The 27,198-nt window shown below is 35.9% G+C and overlaps 1 protein-coding gene across 12 annotated transcripts in view; it reads left to right on the top strand.

The window, feature by feature from the left end:
• Positions 1 to 27,198, top strand: part of ERC1 (ELKS/RAB6-interacting/CAST family member 1) — a 550,857-nt gene that overhangs the window by 230,455 nt on the left and 293,204 nt on the right. For 6 of the 12 annotated variants that reach the window (XM_078075446.1, XM_078075444.1, XM_078075447.1 and 3 more), the window contains 2 exons: positions 1,356 to 1,491; positions 21,081 to 21,212. In XM_078075446.1, the coding sequence (XP_077931572.1) occupies positions 1,356 to 1,491; positions 21,081 to 21,212 (268 nt within the window). Of the gene's footprint in view, positions 1 to 1,355; positions 1,492 to 21,080; positions 21,213 to 23,525; positions 23,580 to 27,198 lie in introns of all 12 variants that reach the window. The other 6 variants (XM_078075442.1, XM_078075441.1, XM_078075449.1 and 3 more) reach the window with 2 other exon arrangements.

Here is a 27,198-nt window from a genome sequence, read left to right as displayed (position 1 = left end):
GACGAGAGTGAAAATGGCGGTCTCCCAATCTCTGCCCCGGAGGAGCCGAGAACTCGGGGCCCCACTCCTCAGTGCACCCCCAGAGAAAAGCAGTCAATCACTCCCGTCTCCCCGGTCTCTGGCCGCACTCCGTGCTCACCTGGCCTGTGACCGAGCGTTTCTATCTCTGGCACCCGACCCCATGTGGAGTCTCCAAACCCAGCAGATCCCTGCAGTGCGCTCCCGCGCCGCTCCTCCCGGGGGAGGAAGGGGAGTCTCCCCGGATCTGCCGCTTGTTGGGTCCCTGTTGGAAGAGCAGGGGCCCGACTGTGCCACGGATCACGGTTTATGGCAACCCTGAGCTGAGAGCCCGCTCCTCAGCTCCGTCTCTGCAGCTAGCTTCCCTGCTCTGATCCCTGGGAGCTCTGCCGCACTCAGGCACCCCCGGCCTTTCTGTGACCCCGAGGGTCCTGAGACCACACTGTCCCGCGAGGGTTCCACCCCCCGCTTACTCACTGGAGCGACATCCCTCAGCGGAGCCGACTTCTAGAAGTTCCGATTTTGTGCTCTGCTGCTCTATCACTTGCCAGAAGCAGCCGACGGAGGCCCCCTCCCCCACCATCTATCCTCCCGAATATTGCCTCAGATTCACTTCTCCGCACATCGTACCTTCCAGAAAGTGGTCGCTTTTCTGTTCAGAGAGTTGTTGCTATTCTTTTCTTCGATCTCCTGTTGAGTTCGTAGGTATTCAGAATGGTTTGATCCCTATCTAGTTGAATTCCTGGGACCGGACAAAATTTAGGTCTCCTACTCCTCCGCCATCTTTCTCCTTCCCCCATAAATCATTCTTATTTTAGCGTGGAGGCAGTGGAATAGGATTGGGAACTTCACAAGTGCGTATAATCTTTTGTTGCTTAAGATGGGTTCCCAGATTGTTACATCATTATTTTCAGATTCATATATATTATATATAGTCTTTTGAAAGTTTGAAATATTTAATAATAGTAAAATTAGTGTTAGATTACCAAACCTTAATTGGCCACTCTACTGTATCATAGCATTGATGTTGGTAGCCTTTCCCTGTTTCCAACATAAATATCTGAATTGATTTCTTCAGAGTATCCCATGCATTTCTTTTGTTTTATGGTCTTGTGCTTCATAAAGTACATGCTAAAACTTAGTTTCTGAAACATCATTTTTACCAATTTGCTACTCTTGGTAGGAAAGAATTTTGAATTGTTAGAAAATTCCTGCAGGAAGAATTCTTTGTTGGTTTTCAGCTGTTACTTGGTGTCGGTGGTATAGATTTGTAAATGAAAATATTCTTTTCTATGCATATATATGAAAAGCTTGGCTTTTCTCCCCTTTTTCAATAGGCAAGTGAAAGACCAGAATAAGAAGGTAGCAAATCTGAAGCACAAGGAACAGGTGGAAAAGAAGAAGAGTGCACAGATGCTTGAGGAGGCTCGACGAAGGGAGGATAATCTCAACGACAGTTCCCAACAACTACAGGTTAGAACACCTGGACAATCTGAAAGGAGAGATTTGATCCATAATTGCATGTTGTTTTCCTCTTCATCTTTATCCTCCTCTTTTTTCTCTTTCTAACCCTGCTTGCTGCCTTCCTCTGAGACCGACTGTTTAGCAATAAAGGAATGGCTTTAAATAGAAAAGGCAAGTTTTATTCCACAGCTTTGTGAGGACACCTCAGCATAGGAGAAAGTTCACCTTGCTTCAAGTTGATCTCATTTAAATTGGTAAGTTCAATGTCAGTTTAATGAGTGGGTTCTCTTAAGCTTTAGGATGGTCAGTGTTACTGTTTACCATTTTCCTTCATTAAAGTGCATTGCTAAACCTGGTCCATGTCTGTTTAACTTCCTTCTTTGTTTTTCATTCTTCTTTTCTCTTTTCCCCTGTCTTTTCCATTTTGCCCTCTCCCTCTTTCTTTCCATGCTTTTTAAGCATTCAATTTAGAGAATGTATTTCGCAGTCATACAGGATGTATAAACTATACTTTTTCACTTCAGTGGAGTGATAATTGATGTGTAAACTTAATTATTCACAAATTAGGGTGCAATTAGTGTCTATAATAATAGTAGTGATGATATGAGAAGTGCCCATATGGGCCCAGTACTTGGCCCTAGGCCCTGGTCATTCATGGTTTCTAACCTTTACAGTGATCCTGTGGGACAGATGGTTTTGTACATATTTTATAGATAAGGAAACTGACTCAGAGAAATTGAATTATTTGCCTAAATGCACACAGTTTTCAAAGTGGCTCAGCCATGATTTTAACTGAGACTTTCTGGATCTCTAGCCTGTCAGAATGAAGGTTTAAATTTTAGAGAAGAATATCATAAACTTTGCTAGAAACCTTTGAAACTTCTGCTAAGACTGCTAAGCCATCGCCGCTTCATTTTTCTCTCGTTACAACTTCGAATTGGGTATGGGAGAGTGTGTCACAGTTGCATTATCATGAAATCTTTACTGGAGAGATTTGGAGGAGTTATAACTGTGGAAGCCATTTTTAGGCTTTATAACAAATCCATTTCAGACATGTTTTTAATTTCTTTTTTCATTCATCTTTTATATAAATTTTATTGATTATAAAATGCATAGTCCTTATAGGAATAGTATACATTTTCTCAAATGCAGCACCTTTTGATAAAGCAGCATACCAGTTTTCCCTCCCTCTTGCCAACAACAGTCAGTACTGTCAATTTTCTCTTCCTCCCTTTTTTTTTAAATGCTAATCTGATGTATGGAAAATATTTAGGTTTTGTTTTAATTTATATTCCTCTGATTACCAGTGAGGCTAAGTATTTATTCATGTCTTAAATTTTCATTTGTTAATGTAAATCAAATGTTATGTCTCCTCCATGTTGGCCTTTTCCCCAGGCATTTTTTGGTTCATTTATTCCTGTTTTGGGAACACATAAATATTTATCTACAAATATTTTTAAGTTGTTCTGGGCTTTCATTTTTTACTTATATATTTTTTTAAAGGTTTTATTTATTTGAGAGAGACAGACAGAGTGCACACAGCCAGGGGAAGGGGCAGAGAGAGAGGGAGAAGCTGACTCCCTGCTCAGCATGGAGCCCGATGTGAGACTTGATCCCAGGACCCTGGTATCATGAACTGAGCCGAAGGCAGATGCTTAACCGACTGAGACACCCAGGTGCCTCTTACCTTTACTTTTTAATTTAAATTATTTTAGGGTATTTTGTATCGTGAGGGTCTTATTTTTCTTCATTGCTAAGAATTTCATAGGTTGTTGATAGGAAATTATTTAATTGCTCACAGGTTTCAATTGGCATCTTTATATCTGAAATTATATAACAGGCTGGGGCACCTGGGTGGCTCAGTCGTTAAGCGTCTGCCTTCGGCCCAGGTCATGATCCCAGGGTTCTGGGATCGAGCCCCTCATCGGGCTCCCTGCTCTGCGGGAAGCCTGCTTCTCCCTCTCCCACTCCCCCTGCTTGTATTCCCTCTCTCTCTGTGTCTCTCTCTGTCAAATAAATAAATAAAATCTTTAAAAAAAAAAAAAATGAAATTATATAACAGGCTATTTCTAGGATTTCATTCAACCTCCTTTGTTGAACTAGGATCACATTGTTTGTAATTACAGAAAATATTTATCTTATAAGACAAGCCCTTATTTGTGTTACCTCCTTAACTGTTTCATTTGTCTTGTGCCCTCTGTCCCTTTAATATTTTCGGTTACTAGTCTGTGTAAACTGAAAGATGCCCTTTTAATCTTTTGTCAGTTTTCATGTTAACATCAAAAGAGCCTTCACATGTAATCTCCTATTTCCTCTTCGTATAATTTAAGAAGTAAGTCAGATTATTTATTTATATATTACATAGAAAACTAATTTAGAGTAGATGAATGATTTTTCCAAGGTGTCTCAGTAAGTGATAGATATAAAAGTTATGACAAGTGATAGGTCATGGCCATATGCAAGATACACATGGATGAAAACTGCATAGGATTACAAATAGGATACTTTGCATCTGATCTCAGCTCTTTTACTAACTCTGCCACTTACTTCTTAACCATTTCCTTACAAATGACAACCTAGTGGTAGTCAATATTCCTAGCACTAAGATTATGATCTCTAAATAGGATGTCCCACTAAAAGAAGCTAGAGATTCTTGGAGAAATGGCTAATCATAGAATTCATGGGAGTTGAATAGTAGAAAAGCAATTGATTTAGGTTTTATATTAACAATAGCTCTTACTACCTGAATGTTTTTGTGTTTTAAATTTCTGATATATATTTGGGCTCATCTATTGATTTTTTTATGAAATAGGAAATGCAAATGGAAGGAATTATTTTAGTATTTCCACTATAGACATCATAATTCTATGATTATAATATATTCTCTATCTTGTTAAAAAATACTTTATATTTAATGTTTTCAATTTTGATGACTAATGAATATTTAATCTTTATCAGATGCCACCTGCCTTCCAAAGATTAATTCTATTGATCATATTAATAAATACATAGTATGTTTTGTTTGTGAAGATTCGAACCTGCTTTAAAACAAGAAAGTTCATTTTCACGTTTTGTTATTCAGTGACTGACTGCCAGCTATGGTAGTTTATTGTGCTTCTCTCTTCCTAGCAGAAGTTACAATTTGCTGCAAAGCAGTAGTACTGCTTTTTAAATTTACCTTTCTTTTTTCTGAAAGGTAAATATATTTTAAAAAATACATAATAAAACACATGTATACACACAATGTAAATAATACATACAAAGTGATCATCTCAAGAAATGAGAAGATTACTGGCATCCCAGAAATCACATGGATATTCCTTCCTGATCATTATTTCCTCCCTTCCTCCAGCAGAAATTATTATTTCGACTTTTATTGTTCTTTGCAACCTGTGTATATATTAAATAAAAAGTATAGGTTAGTTTTGCATATTTTTATTTTATATAAATGGAGTCATCATATTTATTCTTTTGTGGCTTCTTTTGTTCAACATCATGTGTGAGGTTCGTTCATGATAGTTGTGTGTAACATTTGCACATTTGTTGTCCTTACTGTACTGTTTTTTTTTAATTCAAAATTCCATGTTTTATCTTGAAAGTGTTTTGAAAAGATAACTTCATTTCTTCCCAATTTTCCATTTTTTGAATATTCAGATGGAACTAAAAGTACTCCTTTTTGGCAGAACATGAGTTTGAAAATAAGTTGTTACTTTACTCATTGTTCTTGGCTCAACACATTAAAAATGTTCTAAAAAGATTAAACAAATTCCTTACATATGAAATGAAAATGATACCTGAAAATGAAGAGAACCTAGAAATCCTGCAAACTATAAACATGGTCATTGTTTATCATGGCCTTAGTTATGAGTGTCCTTTCTTGAGATATGACATTGCCATACCATTGTATTCTGTTTGTACCTTTGTGTTTTGGACAGTTATAACTGGGGTATATTAACTAGTCTCAAATTTTTTGGTTTTAGAAGTCCCTTTATACTCTTAAAAATTAGTAAAGTCTCAAACAAGATTTTTTAATGTAGGTTATAATTATCATATACATATGCAGTTAACTTATTGACCTGGGTATCCATCATCTCGTATCTGAAGATACATCTCCAGAAATATAAAAATACTTATATAAAAAGTTATTTGCAGTGTTGTTGGTAAGTGTGAACTATTGGACAACCTAATTGCCCATAGATAGGAGAGTGCTTGAATCTACTATGGTACATCCATACATTGGAGACTTGGCAGCTTTGAAAAAGAGAGGAAGATCTCTAATGAACTGATATGGATTGATTTCCTGGGCATCCCATTAAGTGGGGAGAAAAAAAAGCACAAAAATTATCTATAGTATGCTAAACTTGGTATAAGAAAATACACACATATCTGATCTTTTTTACAAAAGAAAACAGGAAGGGTAAAGTAGAAAGTAAAGAGACCACCTATCTATTGGAGTGGTGGGGAGAAGAGTGGAAAGAAGGGGGAAATGGGATTGGGGTGGTAGGTTTAAGGAGAACCTTCCCTTAGCATATCTCTTTAGAGAATAGCTCTGACTCTCCAAACCATAGTAATATTTCACATACTCTAAAACCTAAGTAAACAAAACCAATCAAGATGCATTGGGGGAAACCAAAAGAGAATACAAACACTAACAAGTGAACCTGTTTTATAAACAAATAATACAAACACCCTCAAAGGGGCAGGGAAGGGGCGGGGAACTAACCTAAGTAGCTTTGGAAAACATTTTCTTGACTGAATGCTATTAAGCTAAAGACAAAAAGAACCGTATATAAATGTTGTAATCTAGTAATAAGTGTGTTTCTCACAAAGGATAGGCTAGCCATTCTGAAAGCACTTGATATGTGTACTAGAATTCAAATAAATATTGATAATGAAGACTGAGGTTTTCATTGTTCAAGAAAGAATTTATAAATAAGTAAAGTGGGAAGGCTTAAATGAGCCCTGTGGTGTTGGACTGGAATCAGAGATATTAGTATGAAGTCATGGTATTTAATTTATATGCAGATAGATGTATTTAATTTATATGCAGATAGAAATATTGATATGCGTATATGTATGGGGTTATTATACATGCTTATATTTCCTAACTGTCCATTAAGAGGGCTTAGAAGCAATAAGCATACCTAACACCCAGATTTTGATTGCTATATACCATTCTCCAGTGAAATGGACCAAAGCATCTTGGAGAAGTGGTTGATTCCAGGCCTGGGGTAGGGAAAATAAACAGTGAGCTTGGATAACTTTGTGGTTCCAGAAAATCGGAAAAGTGCTCAACAGAAGAATGGGGGCTTGTGGAAAGAGCATAGGAGCCAACCTAAAGGAGCCCCTGATATCTCATGCTAAAACAATTTGAGTAAAAAGATAAATAATGACATTTTAATCCATAGAATGAAATATTCATGAGTCCTTACTGATATAAATAATCAAATGCATAAGTAAGTGCAGGAGTAAGGATAGCTCTTTCCTAAAGAAGATTTCTAATTAATAAGTGTAGAAGGAAATAGATTTTAAATAATCACCATGAAGCAAACACCTCAGTAATAATTGTTGCAGACAAGATCCATTGATGATTGTGAAAATTAGTGGGTGAACATTTAAAGAATAATAAGACTGGCATAGTCTCAAAATACATTCCTTAGATGTTTATTAATTATAAAGAGAAAACTGTAACTGTTCAGTTAACAGACCTAGCAGACACCACCTTAACAAAATGATCAAGGTTAACATTACCAGTAGTCAGATATACTGAGAAGGAGACAATATCATTTCTATGTTGCTCTTTCTCCAAAATGTATAATCTTATTCCAGTCATGAGAAAATACCAGACAAATCCAAATTCTGGGACATTTTATAAAATAACTGTTCAGTTTACTTTAAAGTATCAAGATCATGAAAGACAAAGACTGACCACTGTTATAGGGGCATTGGTGGTAACGTAGAAAAAGTGTTAACTAAATGAAATTTGAGACCCTGGATTGAATCCTGAAACAGATACAGGACATTAGGGAAAAACTGTTGAAATTAGAATAAGGTCTTTAATTTGGTAAAAAGTATTGTACCAATGTCAATTTCATAATTTTGATCCTTGTTACTGTGGTTATGTAAGCTCTTAACATGAGAGGAGGTTGGGTGGAGGGGTATATGGGATCTGTGTACTAATTTTGCATCTTCTCTGTTTGTTTATAATTAGTTCAGAATAAAAAATTTATTTAAAATTGTCATTGACTCTCTTAGCACTTTTCATTACCTACTTCACTTTCCCATCCCCTTGAAATAAGGGAGCTATAAATTTCAAAAATCTCTTACCTGCAAGCTTAATGATACAGGATAGATATTTTGGGCTTTTTTTCAAATGCCATTTCTAAGTTTGCAATGCAGATATTATTGTGTTCCCCATATTGTTTGATATCCTAAAGGCTTAATTTAATGTAGAATTTAGTTGAACAAGTTGATTATTCTGAAAATTCGACCCAAATCATAAAGCCATGATACGATAATATGGCTCTTTTGTTAGAGTTGATGTACCTTGACTAGTCTGTATCCCTCTAAGATATTAGGCTTAAGTTTTACTCATTTTCCTTGATGTCTTTCATTTATTCAATATAAATTTATCAAATGCTTTCTAAGTGTAAAGGTCTGTTGCTAGAGTTGGTTACAGTAGTGAAAAGGCATATTTCCTGCCTTTCTGGAGCATATTGTCATATGGGGAAGACAATATACCATAATGATAAAACTAAGCAAGTAATAAATAGAAATTATGGTAAATTAATTTGGGGGACTTGAGTTTAAAAATCATACGGAACTCCATAAGAATCAGTGACATCATCTAGAGGTAAAATATTAACAGAAGAACATGGAGTTAGAGTTGAGCCCTTAAGGTCCTCAGTAGGCTGAGATGGGGTTGGGTAGGAGAAGGTGGTGTTTGAAAGGAAACAAATGAAAAGACCAGTTGAGGTGGGAGAGAAAAGGAGAGTGTGGCATTATAGAAGGCAAGAGAGAAGATTGTCTCCAGAGAGGAAGTAAGTACTTCATGTTAATGGTGCTGAGAGACTGAGAAAGAGGACAGCATGGTTGAGTGGTGTGATCCAATGTATTCAAAATGGTCAAGAGCAGTGATCTCCCTGGGTTAAGGTAGATAGATGTCTTCCATTATAACTTATTGACCTTGGAGATAGATAGTCCTATATTGATGCAGACACTTGCCTTGGACAATTTTTCTGTCACACCCTCGCCAAAATTCACTGTCCCTCACAAGGTCTTTGTAATGTCTTTCTTAGGTATATATGTGACTAATATTAAGACTTGATTATACAATGGTTATTTAAAGTGTTTCTAGGGCGCCTGGGTGGCTCAGTCGTTAAGTGTCTGCCTTCGGCTCAGGTCATGATCCCGGGGTCCTGGGATCGAGTCCTGCATCAGGCTCCCTGCTCAGCGGGAAGCCTGCTTCACCCTCTCCCACTCCCCCTGCTTGTGTTCCCTCTCTCACTGTGTCTCTCTCTGTCTCTGTCAAATAAATAAATAAAAATCTAAAAAAAAAAATAAAAAAATAAAGTGTTTCTAGTATGATCCATACATACATCTAAACTATTTTACAATTCCAGTTGAAATTCACCAATATAGGACATGAATGATAAAAACAATGCGGCACATATTGGCAATGAGCCTTTCTTATTATCATGTTTTTAATTATAGTGCCTCTTTCTTGATATTCAGCATTTAATTTTGCCAAATTTTATTTTCCTTACTCAAGAACTTAGCTCTGTATTAAATTTAGTTCTGAGTTGTTTCATTAATATTTTTTGTAAGCCATATTTTACTTTAATTGGCTAAATAAGATTTCAGGATAATCTGTAGTTGTCCTCAGTAAACATTTATTGAGTGCCTATTATGGAACTGTCACTGTGCTGTGGTATGCTGGATATGTCAAGGTGTGTTATTGTGCAGTTCCTAAGTAATTGCTGTATAAAAAACTGAAACTAGGCAAATCCCAACAACAAGGGCTTCCTTCCTAAATAAACATGATATGAAAGCATAATCTTAGCTGAATTGACTGATGGTGATGTTGCGATTAGAAAAGCTCTCTGCTGAAAGCCTGCCCATCTTCTAAGGTTCAGATAAATGCTCCCTCCCTTTTGTGCTGCCTGCCTAAATCCTCACAGTTGGAATTAATCAGGCCCTCTGTTGTAATTCCATTAGATTTTGTTTCTGCTTTGATTTCAGAGCTTATTTTTGCTTACTTTGTATTATATACTAGTAATTTGTGTGTTGTTTCCCCAACATATTTGAGTTTGGGAACCAGGTTTTGGTACATTTGTACATAGTCCGTTCTCTCTAAAAGTGTTTATTGATTTCAGTGGCATCAATAGATGTCCAGAACCCTCCTTGTTCACAAACATCTTAGCCTGGCCTTTGGAATCTCCCATCAACTAAACCTTTATTTCTGACCTCATTTTTAGGTGAGATACTTACTAGCATAGCTACTGTATCCTAGAGAAGCTGATAGTGTTTATGTTTCTTAAATATAGTTTATTGATTTTCTAATCTGTGCTCTTTTTCTACACAGAATCCTTTTTCTTTGGATTTCCAGTTTTACCACTTAAAGATTCTGGCTTAAATGAACCTTTTGTTAATGATCCTCTACACCCTGTTTTGTTATTGTCTTATTCCTTATTCCTCAGCCTGTGTGTTTAATTATACTTTATTGTTTTCTACTTTTTAATATTTTATAATTGTTCGTGTGTGATTTAATCACTTTCTCTTCTCAACTAGTTTATATCTGCCTTGGGTTAAGGGCTGTTTTAAACATTTCTTTTCAAAAATATTGAAGTATTGTTCATTAAGTACAGCTATAATCATTGTTATAAATAATAAAATAAAATTTAAAGGTTTAGTTACAAATTAAAAAAAATCTTTGTATGATGCTACAACATTTAGCATCCTAATATTCTCTAAAATTTCATAGGTTACCCTTTAAGGACTTCACATATTTTAACAAAGGAAATGTCGGGTTTTTGGTTAGTTGAGAATCTTTACCTTAAATATTTTTATTCTTTAAGCAGTAACACTCACTTTGTCTTTTGACCAAACTACAAGTTTTAGTCATATTCTAATACGACAAAGTAGACTGAAAGGGGAGGAATCTCATATCAATAGTGGTTTAGTGCTTTGTTTTTATTTATAACAAAAATAAGTATTTGAATTTAACCTTGAGAGAGGGTACTGTCACAGAGATTAATGGCGCTGCTGAAAGAACACTGTGGCTCTTGTGAGTTAGCTCTCCTGAGACCAATGAATATTAAGAATAAAGTTCAAAGAAAGTGAAAACAATAGAAATAGAGATAGGGAAACTTTACATATATGTAGGCATATTCTCTTTTTAGATGCATTATCAGTGAAACCTTTGTGTTTTTCTTTAAAATTTGATTGGATTTTCTCTATCAAAAATGAAAATTCTTCCATTTTGGTAAGATTTTTTTTCCTTTCTGAAACAAAGACTACTTATCTTTGGTTTTCACATTGGCCATGGGGATAATTATTTAAGAAAACCTTTAAAAAACTTAAGATTGTCTGATATCTTTCTATAAATAGTATGTGATGTGTCACCTGATTAGATACCACTGATACATTAATGATGTTCTTATAAAAATCAATTTTGGTTTCTTAACAGATATTCTCAACCTATTTAAAGATATAATCCTATATCATTTCTTCCTCTTTAATTCATTTTTTTTCTTGGCAAGACAGGTTTTTTTTCTGTCTAGAATATGGGCATAGGTGGGTTTTTATGGTGTTCTCGGCAAGTAGTAAATAGAGTTAGGGATTACACTGGAAAAGTATACATAAAATTAGCATCCATTTTAACAGCCTTTTGCATAGTTCCTGGAATTAACTTGAAAATTTGGTTTTCCTGCAGGTGAAGCACCTACTCAAATTGTTGGCATGTGTGTGATTTTTTAAAGCTTTTTGCCCAAACTATGCTGCTTTTTACCATTTAGAAAAAAGCAAAACAAGTCATAAAATCATTTTAAGGAACTCTACGGTGTTGAAATGGACTCTAGTTACTTTTCTCTCTGGCCAAAATTCAGTTCTATTTGATAGCCAGTGGAATGTATTGAAGGTATGTTTCTTGGTAATATTCGTGTGTAGCTGGCTTACTAAGCTGCTTCCTACTGTTAGGTTAGACCTATTCTATGGAAACTTTTAGCCACATCCTTTTAGCTTATTATAAGAATGCTCTCCATAAAATAATGAGTGGTTAAAGTTACATCTGGCACTAAAGTTCTTACAAGTACTGTGTCCTCATCTCAGTGAAATGAATGGTTTAATACTTTCCTTTGTGTTGTTGTGGAAATTCCTCCTTTATATTTGGAAAGTGAAGTCTCCGAGAAGATTCTTTTTAAGAGACCAGAAGCAGGCACTATATATCCCCTTTGCCAAGACCTCAAAGGCAAAAGTCATCCTCTTACGGACCACATCGGTTGTTTATTATTTTAAGTAAAAGATTATCTTTGGGATTTTTGGTAAAGACTTTGAAAATTTATGCTTGTTCTTTTTATAAGCATTATTGATCAGAGAAGATGTACGTACAGTAAGATTAGGCAAAGCCTATGTCCCTGCTCAAGTTTCTGATACCCAGCTCCCAGAATTTTTAGGATAAGAACCTGGCTCATCTACATGGGGTATTTGTACTATATGCTCTGTAAAAGTTATTTATGTAAAAGCATCATTTTATATGTATATATTTCCACTTCTTTAATGAAATCCTTCTCCTCTTGTTTGACTTTGATTTTTAACAATTAAGGTTGTAACAGAGTTCTCTAAACAGGGGAGATATTTAAGGGACTTTGGACAGGAGGGGGGAAGAAAATATCTTTCAATTTTAACCCAAAGCATTTCCTTAAAATAAAAAGTAGTTGGTGTATAACCAAATTCTGTCTCTGTGTTAGGCTAGCTTTCTTTTCTTAAAATTGACTTCATCAATGCATCTGGCTTCAGTTTTTTTCCCCCAGTAAGCATATGAGTAGTTGGTAATTGAATTCTGACATGTTGAATGATTTTAATGCAATCTTCTGCTCTGTGTGTTTGCTTGGGGGATGGAGAAAAGGGAGGAAGAATAAGCAGTGGGGGGGGGGGGGTAATAAAGAATTACTGTCTCTTTACGTTAAGGATAATGGATAGCAGCTAACATTAATATCTTTCAGAATGTGTTAAAGCCTTTTCGGTAAGTGGTGTTTACTCCAAAGGAAGCAGCTCTTAATATATTAACCCAAAGAAATGAACTCCATAATCAAGGCAGAGTCCAAATTGGGAAAGGGATGGGGGAACAGGGGAGGCTGGGTTACCTTGGATAATCTACGTGAGATCTGCAGTGACTTTCCCTCTGCTGCTGACAAAGGGAAAAGCTTCATAAGATCTGTCATTATCAAGTGATTTCTTTTTATGTTACTGTAGTATTAAACCTTTTTTCCTTTTAATTTTGAGGGCAATGTGTGAAGAGAGCAAAAAATTATTTTTTAATGTTTGTTTTGCCCTCACTGTTCTTCTTGAATGTTTGATTTGAAGGAAAGGCATTGGAGACTAGAGTCTTAAAGCTGCAGTGACAGAGCTGATGTCAAGAAGCAAAGTTCAGATGAGTGTATTAGGAGAGTTAGTGGTTATATGGGATTTGCTAGAATCCAGTCTTCTTGTTAATGTGCCTGAAGTTACAGCTGTCACAGCTTTTGCCCTAACCTCATTCGACTATAGGAGTCTTCTTATTTAAGGATATGAAGAATATTTTGGTAGCTTCCCAATTCCTCTCCCCCCCTACCATCCCCCCAAAACTAGTCACACAAACCCCCTGCTTTGAGCCCTATACTCTGTAAATGAAGTGGCCTTATTTAACCTTATTTGATAAGTGTAGTTGGCATAGTAAGTAGGTTTCAGCACCTAATCTAGTGGTAGGAAAACTGGTCTGTGTTAGTTTTGATGAGTGCAAACATAATTTATAGCAGTTGAAGTAAAATTCTAAAGATACTGCTTTCATTTTTAGTGATACGAACTATTTCAACTGGTAAAGCATGTTCCTTTCCTGTCTCCAGATAGCTTTTAAGTGAGTTGTCTGTGGCACACAGTACATGTCTAAATTTTGGGTTGCCTAAATTGATTAAATAGAATGAAATTCCAAGTTAGAACAGGTGAATGAAATTGTAGTTTCTTTCTCTGTGTAGTTTTTCTCCCCCATGCTGCCAATTTGATATTTTTCTAAATAATGAGGGCTAGAAAATTGGGTAACTCCAAACAGTACAAATAATTGCCCTCTTTGTAATTTTAGATTAGACTGTTGTTTTTTGCTAAATTTTGTGATTTTTTGCCTCTTAAGAGTAAAACCAATTATAACGAGAATTCATAAGGGAACAGGATTTAAGGAGGGTCTTTAGTCAGTGGGGGCCAACAAGACCAGGAATACTTCATTCTCATAATTTCCTAAAAAATGGGTTTATTCCCCAAAGAAAGGAACTTTACTAAAATGTGAGGACTGAACTTACTAATAACTTCTATTATATATAGCTCTTTAAACAACCACCCAGTAATTTTTTCCAGTTGACCTTTGATTGATTGGCATATCATCGAGTATTCTTACTACTGAACTACTAGCAAATTAAGTTGGAATCCTCTTCATTTTTACCATAATCATAAGAAAATATTTCATTAGAACTCAGTCCGGTTACAGGTTTTATGCTGAATAATTTTTGACAAAATGCATATTTTGCTGATCTCATATCCAATGGATATCCTAATTTTGTGTAGTATCTTTAATCTCTGCCCTTTACATATTAGGTAATCTAGTGTCATTTGGTTCCATTTTAATATAACCTCATAAAAAAAGCTCTGTCTTTCTAGTAAAGACCCTGTTATCCTAACAGGTATTTTTCTCTCAGAAGCAGTTTTGATAATCACTGTTTTCATGTCTCATTGCTTTGTTGATAATTCAGTTTTCTTAGGTTGGAAGTATACTCTAGCATACTACGATGATCATCTTCCAAGATGGCCCCAGATCATCCTTACCTCCTGGTGTTTGAGCCCTTGTGTAGTCCTCTCCCACATTGTATCAGGATTAGTCTGTGTGAACAATAGAAAATGTCAGAAGTGGTGGTATGTGACTTCTGAAGCTAGATCATAAAAGATACTGATGTGTCTGCCTTGTTCTCTTGGATCGCTTGCTATGAGGAAAGCCAGGCGCCATATCATAATGACACTCAAGTAGCCCTGTGGAGAGGACAGAGGCCCCTTGCCAGTAGCTATCACCAACTTGCCAACCATGTAAGTGGAAGCAGAGGACTGAATCCTGACTGACATCTTGACTGTAACCCCATGAGAGAACCTGGAACCAGAACTGTTTAGCTAAGCTGCTTTTGAGTTCTGGACCCACAGATGCTGTGCAAGATAAAAAATGTTCACTGTTGTTTTAAGCTGCTATGTTTTGAGGCAACTTGTTATATAACAGTAAACAACTAATACAGGCACTTTATATCCTAGGTATTAAAGTGATATGCCATATATTGAATTTTTTTCCTTCAAATCCAGTTTGGTTTTCTCTGTTGGCAGAAAGTTAATACTATTTGAATTTGTTTTATTAATGTTATCACTGCAATAATTTTCAGTGCTTTAGATTGTTAGAACTTTAGGCAGTTTGCCATAAGGATTCTCACCTATGTAACTCATATTTGTATGTTAATAGGCTGTGAGCTAAGAAAAGAGATGAATTTATTTTCTTTTAAAGATTTTATTTATTTATTTGACACAGTGAGAGAGCACAAGCAGGGGAAGTGGGAGTGGGAGAAGCAGGCTCCCTGCTCAGTGCGGGGCTTAGTCCCAGGATCCCAGGATCATGACCCGAGCCAAAGGCAGGTGCTTAACTGAGTGAGCCACCCAGGCACCCCAAGAGATGAATTTATAACATGCATTCTAGTTATTGCTGTGTTGTCTGGCAGAAATAGAAATGTGGGCACGTGTATAATTTTGAATTTTCTAATAGCTTCATTTAAAAAACCATTTAAAAAGGAAACATAATAAAGGAAACAATAATTTTAATAATGTACTTTATTTAATTCAGTATATCCAAAATATTATCATTTCAACATATAATCAATGTGAAGATTATTGTTTCACTTTTTTTGTACTTCTTCAAAACTTAGTGTGTATTTTCAGCACATCTCAGTCTAGCCTAACCACATTTTAAGTGCTCAGTAGCCACATGTGGCTTCTGTATTGGACAGCACAAATAATGTATTTAGCTGAAGAAGTTAGGATTTAATTGTAAGCTAAAGCAGCAAGTCAGTAATGCATATAAACAACAGGAATGATTTTCTCAAACTAAAGTATGCCATGTCATACCTTAACTTTAATCTCTGTCTATATTTAGTTTCCAGTAAGTCACCCTCTACTTTCTGAATACCTCAGATCCTTCAAACCTGTGGAATAGAAGGGATTAGAGATATTGGAGGTTCTGTGTACTTTTCTTTTCTCTGTGATTACAGTCTTAGAATAGCAGGACTGCCTCATGATTTATCTTGAAGACTGGTGAATGTGGACTTTTTAAAAGAGAAAGTAGAATTAAATTTGTATAGCATATAGTCAAAGCCTTAGGATGTACCGGGTGTAATCACTGTCACTATTTGAGTCACCAAGAAGCACTTCCCGGGGGTTTCAGCACATCCCCTTAGTTCCTCCAGCCTGTGTTTACCAAGAGCAGAAGTGTATGAACTCCTTTGTGATTTGCAGTTTCTGCAGATCTATACTTTACTGACATTTTATTGGCTCACACATATTCAGAGAAGTGGGTGATAACTGTCACTTCTTCTACTCGAAGTTTAGACATTGAATAGATTAGAGATTTTTCTCTTCCTTCAAACCAAAATTCACCATTAAGTGCAGTGTAAATTTTTGTCACTAGAATTTTGTGTCAAACTCTATCACCAAAATCTACTCACAACTATTTTGATAGGTATTTAAAAAGAAAAAAAAAAGGAAACTATTTGCACAGAAAGGGGGATAGGGGACAATTTTCAAAGCTCTTGGTTTGGTGCTGTGTCTTATACGTATGCTCTTGGGATATTTAAGCTTTAGCTTTTTTCAGAATAATAGCAGAATTTATTGCAATATTTTATCTCTTTAAAAAAATGTTCTTATTAGAATATTCAGTGGTTACATAAGATTGGAAAAGAATTTCTCATAATTTTGACCTGCTATGCAAATAATTTGCGTGAAGAAATTCAACTTTTGAATAAAAAACCGAGGAAGAGAGTGACTTGAAATTCATGTTTTTTTCACCATTGTCACTGTCTTGAGATATATTTGCCCAGTCTCTCCTCTTTCCAGTAAGTAGTTAACCCATATGTTTAGAGTATCCATACCTGAATTGGTTACCACATTTATAACTATTTCTAGAAATTCATGTGTTCTTACTAATTTATTCGCAGTATGTGCTTTTCTTGCAACATTTTTAAATTTGATTTTGAATTTTTGTTTGAACAATGCTTTTTTATATCATTTACAAAGTGACATAATACTACATGGCTTATAATAGTGATAGTCCTCTACCTCATTCTTGTCTAACCTGGATTCCTGCTCCCCTGAGACAACAAGCATGCTTTCAACTTTTTTGCTTGTTTCTTCTGCTGTTTACTTCCACCTCTCCAAATGACATTCTTATACTGTTGTTTTCTTATTTTTCTTATTTGGACATTAGTTATCTACTGACTTCTTATTATGAATGATGAGGAATTAGCCTTTCTAAGCAAATCACCACACACACTTCGTTCTTTCTGTCTTTCTAATATAAGTTTTACATTATTATGTCTCAGGCACATAGTATATTATGATTACATTTCCTTTACTGTACTCTGGTTTTTCCTGGTGGTAACAATAGCTTTGGGGTTTTTTTTATTTGTTTTATTATTTATTTGTATACATATCACCAGTTTATTCCCAAATTCCTTTCTCCTACTATAACATTCCTCTTGATGTTGGTACTATTATAGAATACATCATCCCTTATTTATTAATCTCGTAATCTATTCATCCACTTTTTTTCTTGGAAACATCTTTCCTTGAGTTTCTATCCTCTCCTCTGAATTCTCTTTATTCTCTAGGCTTACGGTTACCCTTGTGGTTCCTTTCACTACTCATTTGTGGTAGATCCCCTTTTTCCTGGGTCCCATGTCTTCCTCTTTCTAGGTTGACTTCTTAAGTTTGATGGAGCACATCTCTAGTAGCTTTCTGAGAGTCTGTGATGTGAGGTAAATTTTTTAAGACTTTCCATTCTTCCCTTACATTTGATTGATAGTTTGTATATAAAATTCTAGATCAGAAAGCATCTTTCCTTCAGAGTTTTGAAGGCATTACTTCAGTTGTCTTCTGATTCTCTGTGTTTACATAAAAAATTCCAGTGCCTTCCAATTTTTTATGCTTTGTGGGCAATCATTTTTGGCCTTTCTAGAACTTAAAAATCTTTTCTCTAGTATTCTAAACTTAAAAAAAAGGTAGAATACCCATATTATAGTCTAAGTATAGAAAATGTATTTAATTTTCACTGAAAGTGTAAGAACAAGGAAGGATAATTATAAATATGATCTAGCAGTGTGCTTAGGACTCCAGTATTTGTAGAACTAAAAGATTCTATTCACTTCTGGCATTGGCTCAATATTTTATTAAATGAATCAGATTCAAGGTGTGTAATTCAATACAAAGGAAACTTCCTTGGTTTACCTTAGCAAATATCTATTAAGATTCCGAAAATAAGATTGGAGCCACATTTTACTCACTAGATGGATTAAGTAGTTATGGACTTTGTTGGTTTTGGTGTTGAAGGTGATGAGAATATTCGCTGTCTTCATTCTTTTGTTGCCACCATTTTACATTGTTTTTTTTTTTTTAAAGATTTATTTATTTGACAGAGAGACACAGCGAGAGAGGGAACACAAGCAGGGGGAGTGGGAGAGGGAGAAGCAGGCTCCCCACTGAGCAGGGAGCCCGATGCGGGGCTCCATCCCAGGACCCTGGAATCATGACCTGAGCCAAAGGCAGACGCTTAAAGACTGAGCCACCCAGGCGTCCCCCATTTTACATTGATTTTAAATTGTATTGTAATTATAAGTTATATAATTTATAGTATTTCATAAATATTATTTAACAGTTTTCTGCTTTTTATTTGTGGTATTTCTTGACTTTTGTTCTTTGTCCTTATTATGGACACAGATTTTGAGCCAGCTTTTACCATTAAGTCCAGAAAACTTTTCTTAAATAAATGGCCTTGTACACAGAGCTCATCTGGTAGACTCTGATTTTAGTACTGGTTTTGATGAAACTTTCAATATGAAAACCTGCCCTGATTATCTGCATTATGACAAATTACTAAGTATCCTCTCTCTAAAAAAAGTTTTACTGATAAAGCCACAAAGCTATTTTTCAGCCCATGCAGAAAAGCAGATAATCCTGTTTGTTTGAAATAGCTTCTGGGAAGTTATCTGGGATAAGTTTTTAAGCCTCAGTTTAGGTTAGAATAACAGAAGCCTCTCAGGAGATCTCCCAAAGACAGTGTAAGAGTAAAGAATATCACAGACTGGACAAAAACATAATAATGAGTTATTTAGAACCAGTTGATAATGGGAAACATTCATGTTTCTTTTTGTTTACAGCAATCTGTAATTCAGAATCCCATGTTACTACAAATAAAGTTATTCGTTGGAGATTTTGAGAGGACTGAACTCACTGACGATTGCATCTGTCTCTTTCCACATAATCCTTCTGTTGGATTTCATATTCTTTGAATCAAAAGAAACTACCTGAGCCTTTTTTTTTTTTAAAGATTTTATTTATTTATTTGACAGAGAGAGAGAGAGAGAGCACGCGCACAAGCGGGGGAGTGGCAGGCAGAGGCAGAGGGGGATGCAGACTCCCTGCTGAGCTGGGGGAGCCCGATGCGGGACTCGATCCCAGGACGCTGGGATCATGACCTGAGCCAAAGGCAGTTGCTTAACCAACTGAGCCACCCAGGCGCCCTGCCTTGGCCTTTGTTTCTGTTGGCATCATTTCCTCTCCCTCTCTGCTTGGCATTGTTTTAGAAACCTTCAACAGTAACTTCTGCTGTTTTGGAAGCTGCACTTTGCTGCTCATGGGAGGCCACCTGGAAGCATTAAGATTTCAAGAAAGAACATTTTTTGATATAGCTAAACTTCCCTGTATAAGACAGAACCTTACTTATGGGGCTAAATCAGGGTATTTTATAACATTTTCTCCTGAAGAATGAACACTTTAAAAAAATGAACGTGACCTACATTACTGAAATGTGAATATTCTTTTTTTTAATCTCATTTTTTTAGTTGAGAAAAATGAGAGAGAATAAAAAATTTGTCAACTTTTTATTATGAAAGATGTTAAATAGTAAGATATTCTTTCAGTGCTGGGAGAAGAATCTGACTTACCTTTGACAGATTTCGAGTTCTGGATTTCTGCAGACAAAATTGTTAGAAAGGACTTTCTGTGCCTTGCACTTATAAAAGTGAACTACAGTCTAATTAAATGAGAGTTGCATAGATGAATGATAAAATCCTTTGATATCTTTTACTGATACAAGTATTCTGAAAGTTGGAGAATGTTTCAGTAACTCTTGTTCTTTTGTTTTTAATTTAATTGTATTAATAAAAGGCAGCGCTTTCTTTTTAATCTTTTGGTTCTAGAAGAATTCAAAGAGGAAATGCTTAATAATAACCTGATGAATCTAATTCTTAATACTGCTTGAACTCTGCTTCATTTATCCTTCTTATTTTAAGATATTTCCTTTCTTACATGTTCTTAAAGTTCTGTTGGATTTTGTCTTTCTGATAGAAATCCATATTTACCTTCCCAGGAGTTAATTCTTAAGCTTATTTAGAATATCAAGGTTAGTGGGAATTGGTTGGCTAACTAATTTACTCATCCTTAGCCCGATCACTTAAATCCAGTTACCATTTTTAGTTTTCTCATATGAGATTAAGAGAAAACTTTGATGTCTTGAAATCATTAGGAAACCACCTTCTTTTTCATTTACTTTTTTTTTTCTAAATTAGTTTGCTAACAATTGTCTATATGAAGAATATAATCTGAAAAATCATGCTATTTATCTGACTTTTCATCAGGGCTGAACTTTGCAAGGAGAGACTGTTTTGGTGTTGAGTCTTATTACTTAGGCTTCATCAAAGCTGGCTTAAAGCCCAGTTTAGAAAGTAATTCAAAAAACAGCTTTGTGTTTTTAAGTAATCAAGCCCTTGCTGCCTATGCTGCTTAACACAGTTTTAGTCTCTGTTACAGAGAACAAATCCATCACTAATTTCTCTTGCTTAACTAACTTGACCTTTTGCTCTTAATAATCTACTTCTCCAACCTCCTATTATACTTCTTTTCTTCCCTTGTTCTTTCCTCTGTGAAGATGTCTTTCTGGCTTGGATTTACTTCTGAAAGGAAGAATATTTCATAAGCAAATAGTCCTTTCTTGATAAATAGTCTCTCCTTGCGTTAACTAATTAGTCTACTTCACCTAGTCTTCCATCGTTTTCCAGGACAGTCTCCGTAAGAAGGATGACAGGATTGAAGAGCTGGAAGAAGCACTAAGAGAAAGTGTACAGATAACTGCAGAGCGAGAAATGGTGCTAGCACAAGAGGAGTCAGCCAGGACCAGTGCTGAAAAACAGGTCTGCAATTTTATACAGTTACTGGCAATGCTGCTGGTTAAACAAAAGGTAAAACCCAACCAGTATAGTTTAGGTAAACTGTACATATGTTTATAGGGTTTCAAAAGCACTTCATCAGGTGTAAGTATTTAAACCTAAAAAAGAATTGAAATAAGGTTGAATGAGAATGACTCATGTTAAGAGTCTCTGCATTAGTAATTTGGAATTTATTTCACATATATAGCTGTGGTATATGCTCATGGATCTGGTGAGATGAAATGGAACTTGTCTGTTTGTTCCAAGACTGGTCACAATCCTGCTTTTAAATTGAATGGGAAAACACAAACATTTCTGAGTTAAAATGTTAAATTTAAAAAACAGTTTATTTTATATCCTGCTTTGTTCAAAAGAGCAGTTAAAGTTATAACAAGGTATTAACAAGGTTAATAGCAAGTATGAAGGACATGGTTATGTGACACTTGAGAGCACCAGGGCAGCATGCCTCAGCCCTGAAGTGACTTGTTAAAGGGTTCTGCTGCTGCTGTGTGTGGTGTTTGCTTTATATATTCTTCTCTGTCTTTTAGATCCCTGTACACTTGCTTTTGACTTTTTGTTAGAAGGATAACTACAATTGGGAAATGTGAATGGAAAAAATGGTTCTAACAAGCGAAGGCTCTAATCTCAATTCCTAGTATGAGTGTGATTTGAGGTTTTGAATCTCCCTTACACAGAGATTCATGACATTTCATTTTTTCAGTTATTGTTTCCTTTCCATTTCTTTGTTGGAGAACTCTACCTGCTAAAAAGGTAAAAAATTCAGTGAGAGGGTAACCTGAACCTTTGGGGAACCCCCATGATGAGACCACTGTGGTCTTGTGAGTTAAGGTAGTTGCATAGCAAGGAAGCAGACATGGTGTAGTGTGTGCCATAGGGAGTCCCTTCATAACTGTGTTTGTATGAGCCTATGGTTTCTTTAGTGCTAAATATAGAAAGAAAGACAAACAGTTTTTAGCCAAACTGAAGAAAAATGGAACTCTTCACAGTCTTTCAGTGTCTTTCAGTGCCCTGTTCCTACATAAATGCCTTGTCCACTTCTAATTTGAATATTTCCTGGTACACAGTTAAATAGAGCTTGGGTAGTAGAGAGCTTCAGAGAAGGGATGGTGACAGTCATTGATCCAGGGTGAAGAGGGATCTTCTTTTATCTTGATTTTACCTTTTTTATATTCTTACCTTTATTTTCAAAATGTCCCCATTTTTTCTTTCTTTAAAGATTTTTTTTCTGCTTGGGGATCATTATTTAGTGACCAATCTTACATATTGGGGGTCATGTAGAAATGTTGGCAATTAATAAACATGACGTCATTATGGCATATAAATTGCTAGTATGTGTTTTTTAAAATGTCTTATTGTATGAACTAGTTATAATTTGCTTTTTTGGGGGGTAGATTTTTATATATTTATGTGTTTATGTATTATTTATAATAGACTTATTTTAGATCAGTTTTTTGGGGTTTGTTTTGTTTTATTTTTTAGTTTATAGAAAAGTTGAGCAGAAAGTACACGGAATTCCCATATTTTCATTCCTCCACTTCAATTTTCCCTATTGTTAACATCTTGCATTGGTGTGATAGATTTATTAGAATTGATGAGCCAGTATTGATACATTATTAACTGGTCCATAGCTTACGTTTTGGTTCGTTCTTCATCTCATACAGTTCTGTGAGTTTTGCCAAATGTATCATGTCATGTATTCACTATTACAGTATCATACAGAATAGTTTCACTGCCCCAGAGACCCTCTATGCTCTACCTGTTCATCCTTCCTCCATCTCCCCAATCCTTGATCTTCCTCCTGTCTCCGTAGTTTTTCCTTTTCTAGAATGTCATGTAGGTGGAATCACACAGTATGTAGCCTTTTCTGGCTGAGTTTTTCCATTTAGCCTTGCATTTTAGGTTCTGCCGTGTCTTTTTGTGGCCTGATAATTTTGTTTTACTTCTGAATAATATTCCATTGTATAGACATGCCACAATTTGTTTATTCCAGTTGAAGAACATCTTGATTACTTCCAATGTTTGGCAATTATGGATAAAGCTTCTGTGAACATTTATGTGTAGGTTTTTGTATGGACATAAATTATCAACTCATTTAGGAAAATACCTGGGAATTGCTGGATTTTATGGTAAGACTATATTTAGCTTTGTAAGAAACTGTGAAAACTGTCTTCCAAAGTGGCTATATATAATTTGCTTTTAATTGCATGCTTTTTTTCCTCTCTCTCTTTCCTGTTTATCTTTTTTTCCACCATTCTGCTACTCACTGCCTATCTGAAGCTGTTGAGTGAAATATTGCATGAGACCAGTCATTTGGGCTCTAAGTGGTTTAAGGTATGAAGAAGCCGCTTTTATGTTTATATTTCTGAGGCCATGTAACCTTCATCCACTGTCCCTTCCTGCTGTCATCTTCTGTTCTTATTTTTATCTTTTTCTGTCTTCTAACTCCACTGTTAATTTTACTTATATGTATTAATTGTATATACCAAGGTAGTCTACAAATATTCATTTGAAATATCTTAAAAGGGTAAAGCTTTTTTTGGCTAGGGACATTATTCTTATTATCTTACTCAGGTCCAAAAATTACCTATCTCTTATCTAAATTTAGCCTCTGAGAAGAAATAACTCCCTCTGTTAGAAGGAGGATATTTCTTAATCTCAGGAAGCAAACTGAGGGTTGCTGGAGTGGTGGGGGGTGGGAGGGATGGGGTGGCTGGGTGATAGACATTGGGGAGGGTATGTGCTATGGTGAGCGCTGTGAATTGTGTAAGACTCATGAATCACAGACCTGTACCCCTGAAACAAATAATACATTATATGTTAATAAAAAAAAGAGAGAGAAGATAGTAGGAAGGGAAAAATGAAGGGGGGGAAGTCAGAGGGGGAGACGAACCATGAGAGACTATGGACTCTGAGAAACAAACTGAGGGTTTTAGAGGGGAGGGGGTGGAGGGATGGGTTAGCCTGGTGGGTATTAAAGAGGGCACGCATTGAATGGAGCACGGGGTGTTATATGCAAACAATGAATCATGGAACACTACATCAGAAACTAATGATGTAATGTATGGTGATTAACATAACATAATAAAATTTTAAAAAATAGGATATCTGTATCTCTTGATTGCTTAAAGAGCAAAGCAAAATTATTTGGGAATAATCTCTCTTAAATAAAATACAGAGCCTTTTAAAGTTTGAGAGGGGAGAACTCACAAAGGAAAAATTTTCTTCTTATAGGATCCCCTTATAGTTTCTTTATTCCCAATACATGCTGCTCCATATCGAGCCCATGCCCGATATATGAAGAAGTTGTATAGTGATCCCACGAAGGAAGATGTGCTATAACCTGTGTTGTCAAATGGAGAAATGAAAGTGAATAATCCCATGGGGGAAACCCAAGGGCTCCTTTTACTTTTGCTTTGTGCTTTTTTGCATGGATTTTCTTCTTCTGAAACTTGCCTCTGCTCAAGTTTAAGCAGGTTTTGTTGAATGTGAGAGTCCATTTTCTTAAAATGAGACTAGAGTAAAATCTGTTCTCTTAAGTCTCAGAATTGTGAGGTGGTAGGGAGCAATGTCTTTAGTTCAGAAGTGCTGCTATAAACTTAAATTTTTGAAATGCTTTTTTATTTTACTTGAAAAGAATGTTTTAAATATCTTCACTAAGAGTAAGTTTATTTTTTGAAGAAGGCTTTTGCAACTACATTGCTAACTAAAGTTTTAAAAAATGCCTCTAAAGTAATAAGACATTTTCTTGTGGCTCAGTAAGCTGGGTTTATATCTGTTCCTAAAGAGTATTTCTTAATGTTTTGAGCATTGATAAAGATATATCCTCTCAATGTAACTAAAATTTGCACATCAGTTCTGACTTTTATTTTTAAAAGCTCAGTTTTAATAGTGGTACTCTTTTTTTTTTAATTGCCATTTTGATGTTATTTGGCTTGTATGTTAAGTATAAATTTTGACCTAGAAGATCATAAGGTTTTACCTATGATTTGCAGGTAGTTATAGATCAATGAGCATTTTTTTTAAAGATTTTATTTATTTATTCATAAGAGACAGAAAGAGAGAGAGAGAGGCAGAGGGAGAAGCAGGCTCCCCGCTGAGCAGGGAGCCCGATGCGGGACTGGATCCCAGGACGCCGGGATCATGACCTGAGCCGAAGGCAGATGCTTAACCATCTGAGCCACCCAGGCGCCCTCAATGCGCATTTTTTAGGGTTATATCCTAAAAATTTTCCCCAGATATTTGCATATTAAATATTGTGCATTCTAATAATTAAAATCACTTGAACAACAGCAAAAAATGGAACTCTGATTAAATGGCATTTTATAGCCTAACAGGACACGTTGGACCTGCTTGGTTTTTACTCTGGATCTCATAGAGTACCCAGCTTCTTCCTTCAACATTCAAGTTCTTTTCCTTCGCTGCCAGCCAGACAGGCAGGTGGGAGAGCCAGGCTTGGCCTTCACTGTCAGTAGTTCTTGATTCTTTATTGTGAAAATGGACAGTAGAGTCATTTAAATTTGATCCAGCCTCTGTGTCTTACAAAGTTAAATAGCTTTAAAAAAGTAAAATAAGAAGGCAGTGCTTATGGAATGTGCAGTGCACATTGGTGGTACCTGCTTCATTATGATTCGCTTGTTTGCTTCTCCTGTTCCATTGTTACTTTTGAAGGCAGTGGATTTTTTCTTGAGTTTCTGTCTTCTTCAGTTTCAGCTTAATCAAATTTCTTATCCTCAGCCACGTCTGGTTTGTCAGACACAGTCGTGGAGGAAATGGAGCGAGGTGCATGAGTGAGTGGGGTCCAGACTGCAATTGGCATCTGCCAAGTGTCCCATCTTTTTTCCTTCTTAAAGATTTATTAAATTCTCTATTGGCTGCAAATCTACCCAGTCAGTTATACAGCATTTATCACCATGATACCCAATTACTTTCTCAAACAGAACAAGTCACCACTCCTGAAGTATCACTCGTAACTGGGTAGCCTGTAGAAGACTTGTGCTAATAAAACTATAATTGTATAATTGTACTCTCCAGTCCTTCCCATGGCCTTCTTTCTTTTAGCTGTTCCCAGAGTTGACAGTTTATTCTTTGGCCATATAAACATAGTCCTGTACTGGTCTGAACATTTATAGTAAATTATATTTCTCATTTTTTAAATTAAATGGCAGTAATGCTCAGAAAATAAAATAATGACCCTTTTACTAATGCTACCCTTTTACTAATGCTACCCTTTCTGTAAACATTTATTGAATACCTTGTAGTTTTCCAGATATTACACTAGGCACTGGAAATAGAAAGATAATAAAGGCAGCCTCTGCCTCAAGAAGTTCATTGTTTATTTGGAAAGACTGAAGAATGAACCTATAATTATGGTTCAGTTTGATAAGTGCCATGGTAGTGATCTGAATAGAGAGCTTTGAGAGTAGAAGAGGAGGGGCAGGCATGTGATCCAGATTGGAGAGATGCACAGAAGGCTTCCTGGAGGAGATGACTAATGCATGAGCTGAGTCTTAAAAAGAAAGAATTAAGCAAAAAGGAGGTGGCAGGATATTCACCATATTCTGTGTAGAGGGATCAGCATATGTGAAAGCTAGAAGCATCCGGGAAACTTTAAATAGTGTTTAGTAGCTATAGTTCAGGATAAATATGTATGGCATGATCTATGGGAGGGAGGGGAAAGTGCATACAATCTGATCATGCTGAAGCATGTTTAGTCTCATGTTGTGCTCCAGCGTTTAATTTTATGTTCAAGGCAGTGGAGAACTATTGAAGCATTTTAAGCAAATCACAGTATTTTTTCATGAGTTTGCTTGCTCATTCATTCATTCATTCAACAGATCTTTATTGAGTATCCAGTGGTGCTTTGGTAGTCTGGGGTAATACATTGTGATGAATAAAGCAGCTGTGGTCTCTCCCCTAAGAGAGCTTACAGTCTGCAGAGGGACACAGACAC

This window comes from Halichoerus grypus, chromosome 6 (assembly GCF_964656455.1).
Source record: "Halichoerus grypus chromosome 6, mHalGry1.hap1.1, whole genome shotgun sequence".
Classification (NCBI taxonomy): Eukaryota; Metazoa; Chordata; class Mammalia; order Carnivora; family Phocidae; genus Halichoerus; species Halichoerus grypus.
Note: the sequence above shows the minus strand (reverse complement) of the source record. Positions and strands in the feature narration are given on the sequence as shown.